At 38.2% G+C, this 14,374-nt stretch overlaps 1 protein-coding gene across 2 annotated transcripts in view; it reads left to right on the top strand.

Annotated features, from left to right (window-relative positions):
- Positions 1-14,374, top strand: part of prkg1a (protein kinase cGMP-dependent 1a) — a 113,982-nt gene that overhangs the window by 83,374 nt on the left and 16,234 nt on the right. For both annotated transcript variants that reach the window (XM_056272439.1, XM_056272438.1), the window contains exons 8-11: positions 1,876-1,941; positions 3,150-3,224; positions 13,574-13,670; positions 13,861-14,000. In XM_056272439.1, the coding sequence (XP_056128414.1) occupies positions 1,876-1,941; positions 3,150-3,224; positions 13,574-13,670; positions 13,861-14,000 (378 nt within the window). The remainder of the gene's footprint in view (positions 1-1,875; positions 1,942-3,149; positions 3,225-13,573; positions 13,671-13,860; positions 14,001-14,374) is intronic.

Raw genomic sequence — 14,374 nt, 5'->3', positions numbered from 1 at the left:
TTCTAGTAATCTACTGGTTTCTAATCTATATATATATACAATTATTATTATTAATTGTTGTTATTATTATTATTATTATTTATAAATGGATTATTTTTTACCAGATTGCAGCATACATGTGAATTTCGTCTTACCCATCGTTAATTTGGTCGCTGCATAATTCACCACATAAATACTCCATTTGGGTTATTATTTGTGCAGTTTTATTACAATAAATAGTTTATATTATTATTATAATATTTATATATTATTTTTATTTAATAATACATGTTTCATTATTTTGTTGGCTTGACAAACTGATCTACTTATTACGCTTTTTCTTCCTCCTCTTGTTCTTCTGAGAATAATTTTAAACAGTATCTCCTCCTAGAGCTTTAAAGCTACAACCACCAAACTCAGGTCAGACCTACAGGCTGTTCTGTCTCAGGTTGCTATCTCTTTTCTAACTGATCAGACTCACGATTTTTGTTAAACGGACGATCAAAACTATAAAAAGTTCCATAGACTTTGATTGAGGGGGTCAAAACATTTAATACAATAATTTTAATAGATGCTTAACAACATGTTAAATCATGCTAACAATGTGTTAAAACATGGCAACCTGCTATATCATGTTAGCAATGTGTTAATTCATGTTAGCAACATCCTAAAACATGTTAGCAGAATGATAATTCATGCTAGCAATGTTTAAAATGGGATTATGATTCCGTTTTCAGTTCATTCCTATTGAAGCTCAACTTCCATAGGAATTCATTTAAAATGCTCGCTCTGCTCCACACCGTTATGAATGCCATTGGAAGCGTGCCGCACAAGCCCTGAAAAGTGAAGCCAAAACGTCTCGATCTTGACTGGTCCTAGTATAGGTCATAAAGCCCGCCTCCCTGTGTTCTTCAACGGGACGTGAGACCAACTAAATTAAATTACACTTCAAATATCTTTTTTCCAAAGGTGGTTTCTATCATTTGCTGTCGTTTTTATCACGCTGATGTAAGTTCAAGTGTCTGTTTTTAAAATCAGTTTGTTTTTAGTTACTCGATGCTAAAAAAACGGTGGTGTACTGTCATGATTGACAGCTGTGATAGACAGGTTCTCTGAGCAAAGTAGTCACTGAAGCACCAACTGACTTTTTTTCGGGATCTTCGGAGGACTGAGGAGATTCATATTTACTTTATTTTAACAAGCCTCTTGTCGTACTGCAATCAACAGACATCAAAATTGGAGCAGAACGGAGGAACGGAGCAGACATAGGCCACTTAAAAAAAGTGCAGGGAGAGTGCATTCTGCGAGAGTGAGGGCGGGGCGTTGATTTCGCGGCTTTACTTCCTGCTCACTACTGCACAGGTCTGGTCCCGAGATCGCTACTGCGCAGACTCAAGTCTGGACTCACACGGGCGGCTTCAGTTCTCACCAATGGAAGAGAGCGAAGGGGTGTCGTCCATCTTTTTTTACAGTCTATGGTGCGGACGTGCGCATTTTACTTTCGTTTTCAACTTAGCGATTTAAAAGCCCCCGCCAGTGATACCGGTTTTACCGATGTTGTCACACACCAATTAACCGGTGGGAAAATATCCTCACCGTCACATCCCTACTATCAATGTGTTAATACATGAGATCATGCTAGCATTGTGCTAATTCTGCTAACAACATGCTAATTCATTTTAAAACGTTAATAACTTTTTATTAACTTAAAGTAAAATTTTTCAAACCAAGCTTTTCAAAGTTATTTCAAACTTTCAGACAAGGCTTTGTCAAGCCAACATCAAAGTTTGTTTCCTTTACTCGTCTAGTTTACATTTATAATACTTGTACTGATTTTGAACGTATCGGAGCATTATAAAATGACGTTTCTCTGTATTGCGTCTGTCTTTTGAACAGGGAGGACATCAGAACAGCTAATGTCATCGCAGCAGAGACTGTCACCTGCCTTGTGATTGACAGAGAGTGAGTATATGCAACTTACAAAGTGTTTCTTTATATACGCTGCTTAAACCTTTACACATGTCATTCCAGCAGTCAGCAATTCAGTCCAAGTTTTCCAGTTCGTTGAACATCTGTGGATTTTACACTGATTGTTCTATTTGTGTGTGTGAGGGACACAGAATCTATGGGTTTGAAGGTCTTATCTACTGCCTTAAAGTTAAATAATTAAGCTCAGCCTAAATAGCTAAAGTGTCACTTGTGTCAATAAGCTAGAGAGAGAGAGAGAGAGAGAGAGAGAAGCACATACAGTATGTGCCCTCCGGCTGGGAAAACTCTCATTCCTGTCTGATTGAGACTCAAATCATCAGCCATCTGTGTGACAGTTGATTGTTACATTTTAATGAGCAGTATTTTATTTAGATATACATTTTTCACTATAATTTAGGATTGACTTTCTAAATAATGAAAGACATGAAATTATTCAGAGTCATTAGAGTCTCTCTTCAACTTAAAATTTGTTAATTTTTGAAAGATATATTATGGTGATATGTAGACATGTCTTTAATAAAGTGTTGTCAGTTGTAAGATAGCCCAATAAATACATCATGCAACTGTCGCACTGCTTTTTGACCGGAGAACAGTCTTTAGATTAACTTATTCTCATACAGGCCGCTGTTAACCTCACAGGGAACAGTCTGAATATATAAAATGGCGCCTTTGATAAATCTACTCTATCGTTCATAAGTTTGGGGTCATTTCTTCTTTTAAAAAGAAAAAGAATGGCAGTAAAGACATTTAGAATATTAGAAAAGATTTCTATTTTAAATATGCTGTTCTTTTGAACTTTCTATTTATCAAAGAAAATCACGGTTTCCACAAACTGGCTTCCACCAGCACAACTGTTTTCTAACTGACTAAAGAAATGTTTCTTGAGCACCAAATCAGCATATTCAAATTATTTCTGATGTATCGTGACACTGAAGACTGGAGTAATGATGCTGAAAATTCAGCTTTACATCACAGGAATAAATTACATTTTAATTTCAAATTGTAATAATATTTCACAATATTACTGTTTATACTGTATTTTTTAATCGAATAAACACAGCCTCGGTGAGCATAAGAGACTTCTTTCAGAAACATAAAAAATCATACCAACCTCAAACGGTATTACATTTGTCATAAAGATGAAATCTTTCTAAGTATGTTGTTGTTACCAATCTTTCCAGCTCATACAAACACCTGATTGGAGGTCTGGAAGACGTATCCAACAAAGGCTGTGAAGATGCAGAGGCAAAAGCAAAGTAGGTGAAATCATCTCTGAAGAGTAGACCTTTTTATATATTTTCTTTTCTGAGGTCAGTTTATAATATTAATCAAGGTTTCTTGCATGTAAAACATTAGCAACCTTTTTTTTTAATCACCACTATGGTTTAGAAAATTATGTCTATAAAGTGTTTTCACTGACCAACTTAATGTTTTTTTTTGTAATTATGAACAAATTTTGATTTTGATGGCTGCAAAACTCTCCAGAAAAGTTGGGACAGATGTTAAATAAAAGTGAAAAGATTACAGAAAATCTCAATTAAACTGTTTTGAAACAGTCCACAATAAGTAGGTGAAATGGTAATAGGCAAAGGTATCATGATTGGGTATAAAAGGAGCATCTCAGTCTTTGGTAACAAAGATGGGTCATGGCTCACCACTTTGTGCCAAATATCATTAAAGAATTGTCAAAAAAAAAAAAAAAAAAAAATCACAGTTCTCAATGCAAGATTGCAAAGAAATTTGTTTTTTCATCATCTAAAATACATAATATTGTGGAAAGATTCAGGGATTCCAGAGGGCAAGGCTGGAAACCTCTGATGAATGTGCTTGACCTTTGAGCCCTCAGATGGCACTGCATGAGTAACCATAATGCTACTGTGTTAAATATTGCTACATGGGCTCAGGAGAACTTTGGGAAATTGTTGTCACTTAAAGGTGGGGTATGTGATTTTATTTTTTGACCATTTTTTCAAAATCACTTGAAATCCTATTCCTAACCCACTTACAGTCACTGAGTTAGAAGCACTGAAATGAAAATTTAAGCAATTTAATCATCTGTGGAACGGGCAGGACTCGAAAAACTCCAGCCAATCATTTCCAAGACCACCTAGAATCATCGGACAGAAAATGCGTCAATCAAACGGTCGTACCATACCCCCATCCCCCTCGCGCACGTGTCCCCTTCGTGCGCATACTCAAAGCTCGTGACCCAGTCACAGTAAGTGCAAGTCGCCCCGGTACAGAGAGAGAGAGAGAGAGAGTAAGTGCAATCTCGCGCATCTGGGTTTTGCAGATGCATGATTGCACGTCCATGTTCTTCGAATGGGTGGAGTCAGGGCCAGCGTTGGAGGAAAGAAGGTAGGACCTTTTGAGTTGTGTATTTTCAAAATCTGCCGGCCGTTTTGCAAATCCCATACCCTACCTTTAACACAGTCTGACGCTACATCAAGAAATGAAACGCAAATCTATGCTACGCAAGGAGAAATCTATACATCAGTTCTATGCACAGATGCCACAGAGTTCTCTGGGCCTGAGCTCAACTCAGATGATCCAAAAGACAGTGTAAGCTGTAGTCAGATGAGCCCACATTTCAACATTGAGTTCTCAGTCCCAAAGACGAAAGGGACGATCCAGACTTTCATCAGTGACAGGTACAAAATCAAACATCTGTAATGGTATGAGAGTGCAAACGGCATGGGTGACTTGCATACGTGTGAATGTACCATTGAAGTGGAGGCAGATATTGGGATTGTACAGAGACTTATACTGTCATCAAGATGACATCTTTCCTGGGAAGCAAGACAATGCCAGGCCTCATTCTGCACGTGCTACAACAGAGTGGTTTCGAAGACACTCTACACATGCAGTCCAGATCTGTCTCTTATTCAGAATCTGTAGCCCATCATGAAAAGGAGAATCAGTCAACAATGACCACAGACTGCTGAGCAGCTGAAGTCTTGTGTCAGGCAAGATTGGACAAAACTCCCAACTGATTAAAAAGTTTAATCAAACGGAAAGGTGATATGACACAGTGGTAAACATGCCTCTGTATCACGTTTTTTTTTTTTTTTTTTTTTTTTTTTTTTTTTTTTTTTTTTTTGAAGCCATCAACATGGGATGTGTGTTGCAGCCATCAAAATAAAAATGTATCTACAGGTCCTTCTCAAAAAATTGGCATATTGTGATAAAGTTCATTATTTTCCATAATGTAATGATAAAAATTAAACTTTCATATATTTTAGATTCATTGCACACCAACTGAAATATTTCAGGTCTTTTATTGTTTTAATACTGATGATTTTGGCATACAGCTCATGAAAACCCAAAATTCCTGTGTCAAAAAATTAGCATATCATGAAAAGGGTCTCTAAACAAGCTATTAACCTAATCATCTGAATCAACTAATTAACTCTAAACATCTGCAAAAGATTCCTGAGGCTTTTAAAAAACCCCAGCCTGTTTCATTACTCAAAACCACAATCATATGTAAGACTGCCGACCTGACTGCTGTCCAGAAGGCCATCATTGACACCCTCAAGCAAGAGGGTAAGACAGAAAGAAATTTCTGAACAAATAGGCTGTTCCCAGAGTGCTGTATCAAGGCACCTCAGTGGGAAGTCTGTGGGAAGGAAAAAGTGTGGCAAAAAATGCTGCACAACGAGAAGAGGTGCCGGACCCTGTGGAAGATTGTGGAGAAGGACCGATTCCAGACCTTGGGGGACCAGCGGAAGCAGTGGACTGAGTCTGGAGTAGAAACATCCAGAGCCACCGTGCACAGGCGTGTGCAGGAAATGGGCTACAGGTGCCGCATTCCCCAGGTCAAGCCACTTTTGAACCAGAAACAGCGGCAGAAGCGCCTGACCTGGGCTACAGAGAAGCAGCACTGGACTGTTGCTCAGTTTTGCATGTCATTCGGAAATCAAGGTGCCAGAGTCTGGAGGAAGACTGGGGAGAAGGAAATGCCAAAATGCCTGAAGTCCAGTGTCAAGTACCCACAGTCAGTGATGGTCTGGGGTGCCATGTCAGCTGCTGGTGTTGGTGCTCTGTGTTTTATCAAGGGCAGGGTCAATGCAGCTAGCTATCAGGAGAGTTTGGAGCACTTCATGCTTCCATCTGCTGAAAAGCTTTATGGAGATGAAGATTAAATTTTTCAGCACGACCTGGCATCTGCTCACAGTGCCAAAACCACTGGTAAATGGTTTACTGACCATGGTATTACTGTGCTCAATTGGCCTGCCAGCTCTCCTGACTTGAACCCCATAGAGAATCTGTGGGATATTGTGAAAAGAAAGTTGAGAGACGAAAGACCCAACACTCTGGATGAGCTTAACGCCGCTATCGAAGCATCCTGGGCCTCCATAACACCTCAGCAGTGCCACAGACTGATTGCCTCCATGCCACGCCGCATTGAAGCAGTCATTTCTGCAAAAGGATTCCCGACCAAGTATTGACTATTGAGAGCATAACTGAACATAATTATTTGAAGGTTGACTTTTTTTATTTTTATTAAAAACACTTATTTTATTGGTCGGATGAAATATGCTAATTTTTTGAGACAGGAATTTTGGGTTTTCATGAGCTGCATGCCAAAATAATCAGTATTAAAACAATAAAAGACCTGAAATATTTCAGTTGGTGTGCAATGAATCTAAAATATATGAAAGTTTAATTTTTATCATTACATTATGGAAAATAATGAACTTTATCACAATATGCTATTTTTTTGAGAAGGACCTGTATATTTACTTAAAGGTTCAAGAGAACTAACAAATCGCAGATCGTTGATTTTATTGCATTTTACAAAATAATTCTGGAAAAAGGAATGTACACAAAGTAAAATATTCCTTCTTTGATGAATAGGAAGTTAAAAACGCAGCATTCATTTCAAACAACATTGAACAGTGAAAAGTGGTAGGTCAATTCACATCACATGTGAAATAGCCCCTTCTTCTCTAAGTGAGTGAAGTATGGCAACCATAACAATGCAATTGTCAAAGGGCAGCTCAAGGATATTTGCTGTAACTCTAGAACTGTAAAGTAAGAAGTCTGTTGTTTACTTGTCTGGCTGTTGTCCTAGCATCTTTATCTGATGGCGTTGGACAGTTTGTTTGTGTTAGTCCACCAAGAAACATTAAAAATGTAGCAAACCTTTGTCCACTGTTACAGACAGAGAGGGGCTCGACCGTAAATTGGGCCCTGGAATGTGCTGTTCACTACACTGTGCTAGTATGCAGAAGACATGTTATATAAGAACCAGCAACTGTTCATAAACAGAAGAAACATGGTGAGAAAGTGATGCAATCATTGTGTGGCGAAGAGAAAATAATCTGCTCAGAAAAATGTGAAACCTTATCACATATCAGAGAGAATATCATACAGAGAGAGAAAGAGGGATTCTGGGTTAGCTCAGAAACTAATTTCCCACTTAAATTCATTCAGTGTCATATCTGAACCGAAATAGAAACTTTTCTTCCTCTTATCTGCTCATCTGCAATGTAAATGATTGCTGATGAATAATGAAGAGGTGCCTGTAGTGTGTGTGACTGTCATAGATTAAAGTTTTTAAGACACATCTACAACTGTCACCTCCTGCACTGCATCCCCAATAATCTAAACTACAAACCTGTAAATAAATCTCCAGCTGCCACACTGACAGATAGCGAACACTCTAATGAGACGAGTGCGTTCAACTCTCTTATACACGTGTCATTTCTGCATCACCAGTGGCACCAAATGGAATTGCGAAAATGATAACTGTTTACAATCATCACTCATCAATCAAGACTATAGGGCTGGGACGGTTACCGCATTACCGCGGTCACGTGACTCCAACCGCGGGTCTGAGCTCGTCACCGTCATCACCGCAAAAAAAAAAAAAAAAAACATTGGCCTGCACATGTGTGCATGTTGTGTCTAATGATATGGATTCATTGATTCTAATGACATGGATTTTTTCTAATGATAGTGTGTGTTACAAAAGATGGAGCAAATCCCTTTCGCGAGTTGGGGAGCGCAATGTTCCATGACACATAGCATTACATTCGTATTAGAGATGCGCGGATGGGCTATTATTTCATCCGCAACGGAACCGCAGCACAAAACTCATCATCTGTCCGCCATCCATCCGCACCAACGTTTTTTGATCAATTTTCGTTTTTTGAATTTTTTTTTATCAGTTTTAAGGTCTATGAGCGATGCAAGGCGCTGCTCCCGCGAGGCTAGAAAGCTCTTGGCTGTTCTAGAAAGGAGACTGCGCATGCAGCAAAGATAATTAAAGGCTAAAGTCCCTAGTATAGCCTATTGGCTATGTTGTATCCTCAGAATATCAGCAGTGAACTCCGTCTCCGATGGGCGCACGAGTTTCGGTTCATTTATGAGACGAGCTCCAGTTCACGCGCAAGAGATCGCACCGTCGCTTCCACATCGTCCTGATTATATGTCTGCTATATTTGTATAATTCCAGGCAATTAGTTAATGAAACAGTGATTAAAATTAAGATACAATTTACACAAAACGAAATTTAATTTAAAGAAAGGCTTTCTACAAAACAAAACTTAATAAAGTGGTTGAAATCATGTCTGACCCATCTTATGATCCTATCTTACTCATGGTGTTCACTTTTCATATAATCGACATAGATTAAATAAAAAATAACATTATATTATGTTAACATAAATATGGAATATAATTTTTGTAATTAAGACATGTTGGAAAAGGTGTTCATCTTTCATTTCGTTCAACATCATAATGTATTCTCCTGAAAATGATGAATTCAGTGCGAATGTATCTGAGAATATTCTTAAATAAGGAAATCTATTCAGTGATTGGTTCATGCCAAATTACAGCTTAATGAAAATTGGACTCTTTCAAATTGTGCTCGTTTTTTTTCGGATGTAGGTGAAAATATTTAACAAAGTCTGTCTAGCAAAAACACCTTCTGGTGAGTGCGCGGAAGTCTGTCGGGGGGGTGGGGGGGTTGGGCGCTATACCGCGGGAATATCTTGCTTTTCAACCGCGGTTAGAAAAAATCCATACCGCCCCAGCCCTAATCAAGACACTCCCTGTCCTTCATTATTCAGCTAAACAGGTACAGGTGCCTGAGCTAATGTTATGTTTGACCCATTTGGACCACTAAAACCAAACAGATTGCGTTTTTATTTGGTGCTGCCAATGGCATAAAATGACAAACTCCACCTCTCCATGCAATCCATATTTATAGTATAAAATCAGTGTACCCGTTTTCGTGTGTGTGTGTATACAGTATGTATGTGTGTGTATATATATATATATATATATATATATATATATATATATAATATACACACACATGCATACATTTATATAGGGGTTGGCCAATGCAACTGAAACAGCTGGTTTTAGACCATAATACAATACAAGTCCTGCACAGCGGCCAGAGGGATTCCTCTTCCAGAACAGTGGTCATGTGATGCTGGTGGAGGAATGCGTTTTCTGATTTGCTCCTTCAAAACACCCCAAAGTGGCTCACAAATATTTAGATCTGGTGACTGTGCATGTTCAACTTCACTTTCATGTTCGTCAAACCATTCTGTCAAAAGTCTTGCTCTGTGTATAGGTGCATTATCATGCTGAGACACGGCACCCCCTTCAGTGTACAATATTTGAACCAAGTCTGTAAATTTCTGTAAATTTCAAAGTCTAGGTGCACATGGTCCTCCAGAATGGCTCGGTAGTCCTTTGCAGTGACATGCACAGTAGGGAATGCCATGATATTGCATCACTGATAAACCCCAGTGCTTTACTCTGGACACGCAACAATCTGGGTGTTAAGCCTCTTTGGGGCTTTACCACACTGTATCTCCCACAGATGTGCATAGTTGGTACCAATAAAACCGACATTTGGCATTGGCATGAGTGACCAAAGGTTTGGCTATAGCAGCCCAATCATAGTATATTGATTCTGTGGTGCTCCCGACGAGCAGTTTTGGTGGAAACCAGTCGAGGTGCACATTTAGTTCTGTAGTGAGTTGGGCAGCTGTGGTTTTAGGTTTTTTTGGATACAATCCGGGTTAGTACCTGGACATCCTTTCAGATAGCTTCCTCTGGCATCGACAGTTACTCCTGATGGATATGGTTAGTTTGATATATACTATAGCTCTCGATACACCACAAAGGTTTGCTGTCCTGGTCAGATGAGCCAGCGAGATGCACGCCAACAAATTGTCCCCTTTTGAACTCTGATATGTCTCCCATTATGTTGTTTGGATTGCAATATTGTGTGCACAACTATGCTATTGCTCAGCTAATTCAACCTTCACTCTTACTGATGGAATGTCAAATCTGTGAGGATTGGCCACCAGGATGTGCATATATATGTGTGAAACCTTAAAGGGTTAGTTCACCCAAAAATGAAAATTCTGTCAGTAATTACTCACCCTCATGTTGTTCCAACCCCGTAAGATCTTCGGTACACAAATTAAGATATTTTTGATTAAATCTGAGAGCTGGATGGCTTCTTAAGGGATCGAAGCTGACCGGCCCAAAAGTTATGAAAGACATCGTTAAAATAGTCCGAGTGACTACAGTGGCTCAATCTTAAGTTTATCAAGCGACGAGAATACTTTTTGTGCGCAAAAAACAAACAAAAATAACGACTTTATTCAACTAATCATTTCCTTCTCTGTGGGCCGTGATATTTCACGTAGTGAAACTACGCAAAGCTTCTAGGTTGTACGTCATGCATCACACACATGACCAGCGTCGGCCAATAGTGAGCCTACGTGTGACGTGCAACCTAGAAGCTTTGCGCAATATCACTACGTAAAATATCACGGCCGTACAGAGAAGGAAATGATTAGTTGAATAAAGTCGTTATTTTTGTTTGTTTTTTTGCGCACAAAAAGTATTCTCGTCGCTTGATAAACTTGAGGTTGAGCCACTGTAGTCACTCGGACTATTTTAACGATGTCTTTCATAACTTTTGGGCCGGTCAGTTTCGATCCCTTAAGAAGCCATCCAGCTCTCAGATTTAATCAAAAATATCTTAATTTGTGTTCCGAAGATCTTACGGGGTTGGAACAACATGAGGGTGAGTAATTACTGACAGAATTTTCATTTTTTGGGTAAACTAATCCTTTAAAACTATATTGGCCAGTGTTTCAGTTTCATTGTCCAACCCCTGTGTATACAGTTGTAATCAAAATGATTAAGACCCCATTGCAAATCAGGTTTGTTGGCAACATTTACAGACTTTCAGCTGTTTGCAATGAACAAATCAAACAAAGGTAATTGAAATAACTCAACACAACAAATGTTTCAAGTGGTTTCCCCAAATTCAAATAAAAATGCCACTTTTAACGATTCTGCAGTCTCAAAATTATTCAACCCCCTGAATAGAATCCCTCACAACCGCACAAATCTGCAAAACAGGTTTTGTCTCAAGCACACCTGATGCAACTAATCAAAGTCAAAAGAATGGTCCAAAAAGTTAAGAGCAGATATCATTGCCCTTCACAAACAAGTAGCAGGATACAAAAAGATAGCGAAGGCACTAAATGTTCCTAGAGACCGTTGGAAGCATAGTTTGCAAGTTCAAAGTTAAAGAAACAGTGGTTACACTACCTGGATGGGGCAGAAAAAGGAAGCTATCAAACAAGATTTCTCAGAATTTATTAAAAGTTGCATTTTCAGTTGAATTTGCGGAAACCACTTGAAACATTTGTTGTGTTGAGTTATTTCAATTACTTTTGTTTGATTTGTTCATTGCAAAGAGCTGAAAGTCTGTGATTCGGCCATAGGCACGAGTGTTTGCTCATCCGCCATGACACTCGCTGTGAGAGAAATGCTGCAATCGGAGTGATACCAAAGGTGAAACGGTTCCTGTAGTGATACTGGTAGAATATTGTATGGCTGGAAAAGTTTCTCAGCCAATCAGAATCAAAAACTAGAACTGTTGTATACATAAATAACACATACATACATACACAAACACACACAGGAACATTATTATTATTAACCATAATATAAATAATTTGTACTTATCCTTCAGTTAAAAAAATACATTTTCATTTAAATGTTTCAGTAATGCATGTTCACTGGAAATCAAGGCATTGCAAAATAGATGCTGGCCTTAGAGAACCTATAAAGCTCCTAATTGCCACCTTGTTGTCAATCAACAATCCACTCTGTAGTTGACCTGTAATGAATTCCAGGAACCATGAGCAGCATCACACGTGCTTAATCAGCAGTGCCTCGAAGGTTTACATTTAAATCAAAGACATTTTAAAATTGATTTAGTTGATTCCTGGGGCATAAATATCAGTAAATTGTCCAGCAGAAATGTGAAATCCATGACAATGTTGCTTTTATCAGTGTGCATGAGCAAAAAGATGACTGGAAGCTAGCGCCAATGTCACTTTCAGAGGGCAAGCTTTTGTGTATGACGAGATGATTTTGCCATAGTACACGTCAAATCAGTAGATATGATTTAAATTAATCTGATTCTCTATATTCAGAGCAAAACCTGTTTCATCAATTAACTTGTTTAGAAACTTCTTTCCATTCCATATATTTTACAAGCCATGTCTGATTCTCCTGCTGTTCTCTCTATGAAAGTGGTGTGAGAAATATTAAACATCTCTAGCTTTCAGCTTAGGAATGAATTTCTTCTGTTAACAGTTTTAGCAAGAATTTTTGGCTTGTATCCATGCCTCTTTCCCACACTGCAGTCTTACAAGGTGTTACTCTTGTTTGTGCATTGATCGGTAACGCTTCCTTTTACAGTCCTGTTACCCATGTACATACTAGGTACTTATTATAGTAATTACAATTACTGGGTAATAACTAGGTACTAACCCTGAACCTACCCCTAACCCATGTACTTACCTTATATTAGCCAGTACTTTCTAGGTAAGTACACTGTAAGTACACGTAAGTACTGTACTGTAAAAGGAAGCGTTACCCATTGATATATGCCTGTGTTTTGCAGCCTGCATGCACATCTCTGACCCTGCCAGCCTAATAACTGATCATGTGAAAGGGATTGAATGATAACTGAAGCACACTTTGTGTGCACACGCTGGTTTTTAGGACCCTTGGCAGTCTGCATGGAAAATCTTAACCTCTCTGTGACATTACAAAGCAGTTTTTGCCAAGCCAAATAGCAGCTCAATCGTGTCAATGGCCAAGGCTCAAGCAAAGGGATTTGATTGGCCAGTTCTGTATCATAAGCACTCGTAAGGAGGAAAATATGGCCATATCAGTTTTATTTACAATGTTACAGTATCCGTATGCCATTTGGACATCTAATGAATTAGAATGCAAATATCAGTGGTGAACAAAAACATTTTTATGAAAGTGAACTGATACAAACTCGTCCTTGATCTCTTACCAGTTAAAACCAGCAAATTTATGGAAAGTCACAATCAGGTTCATTTTCACCCTCCCCTTATACATGTTGTTGAAACATTGATCATGATCTTAGCTGTTTCCAGACAGAGGATGACGACTTTGAAAATGACATGGGACTTGAGTTTTGATTTGCAAGTTGTCCTGCTAGACTGACAAGAGGGAATAACTGTACATCTTTTCTTCCATTCATCCTCCTTTTTCTGATTTTGAAATGCAGATATGAGGCAGAGAACGCTTTCTTCTCCAACCTCAACCTGTCTGACTTCAACATCATCGACACTCTTGGAGTTGGAGGATTTGGGCGTGTTGAACTGGTAACAGAACATCATGTTTTCAATGCAATATTTATGTTTATTATGTAAAAGTGTGCACTTTTTTTTCTCCAAATGTTTTTTGATCATATAGAGTATTTCATTATAATAGTTCATCATAGTCATTCATTCAGATTCGATTTGTGTGTGTGTGCGTGTGACAATACACTATCTCTGCTTGTTTTATTCTTAGGTGCAGCTCAAGAGTGATGAGGTGAAGACATTTGCAATGAAGATCCTAAAGAAGCGCCACATCGTGGACACGAGACAGCAGGAGCACATCCGATCAGAGAAACTAATTATGCAGGAGGCGCATTCAGATTTTATAGTCAGGTACCTCCAGTGGCCAGGCACATACTACATTAAACTGCAGTTTTTAATGACTAAAGTGGTTTATATGCAGTGCCATTTTACTATCATTGATATACTATTATAGTTTTTGTTAATATTTTGAAAATAATTAATTTTATATTTTCTGCTTTCATTTTAATTTTAAGTAATTTTGTTGTACGTTCTTGTGATTTGTATTAGTTTTATTTTTGTGAATATGCCAATATATAGTTTTAATTAAGTTTTAGTTTATTTTAGTACCTCAGCTTTAAGCAAAAATGAGAAATGTTGCATTGGCTTGTTTATTTCAAGTAATATTTTTTTATTTTTTTTTATGGTTTTAATTGTAATTAACAATAATAACCCTGTCTATATCA

Source organism: Rhinichthys klamathensis, unplaced genomic scaffold, assembly GCF_029890125.1.
Source record: "Rhinichthys klamathensis goyatoka isolate OS25496 unplaced genomic scaffold, OSU_Roscu_1.1 h1tg000338l_1, whole genome shotgun sequence".
Taxonomy (NCBI): Eukaryota; Metazoa; Chordata; class Actinopteri; order Cypriniformes; family Leuciscidae; genus Rhinichthys; species Rhinichthys klamathensis.
This window is presented reverse-complemented; position numbering and strand designations above follow the sequence as displayed.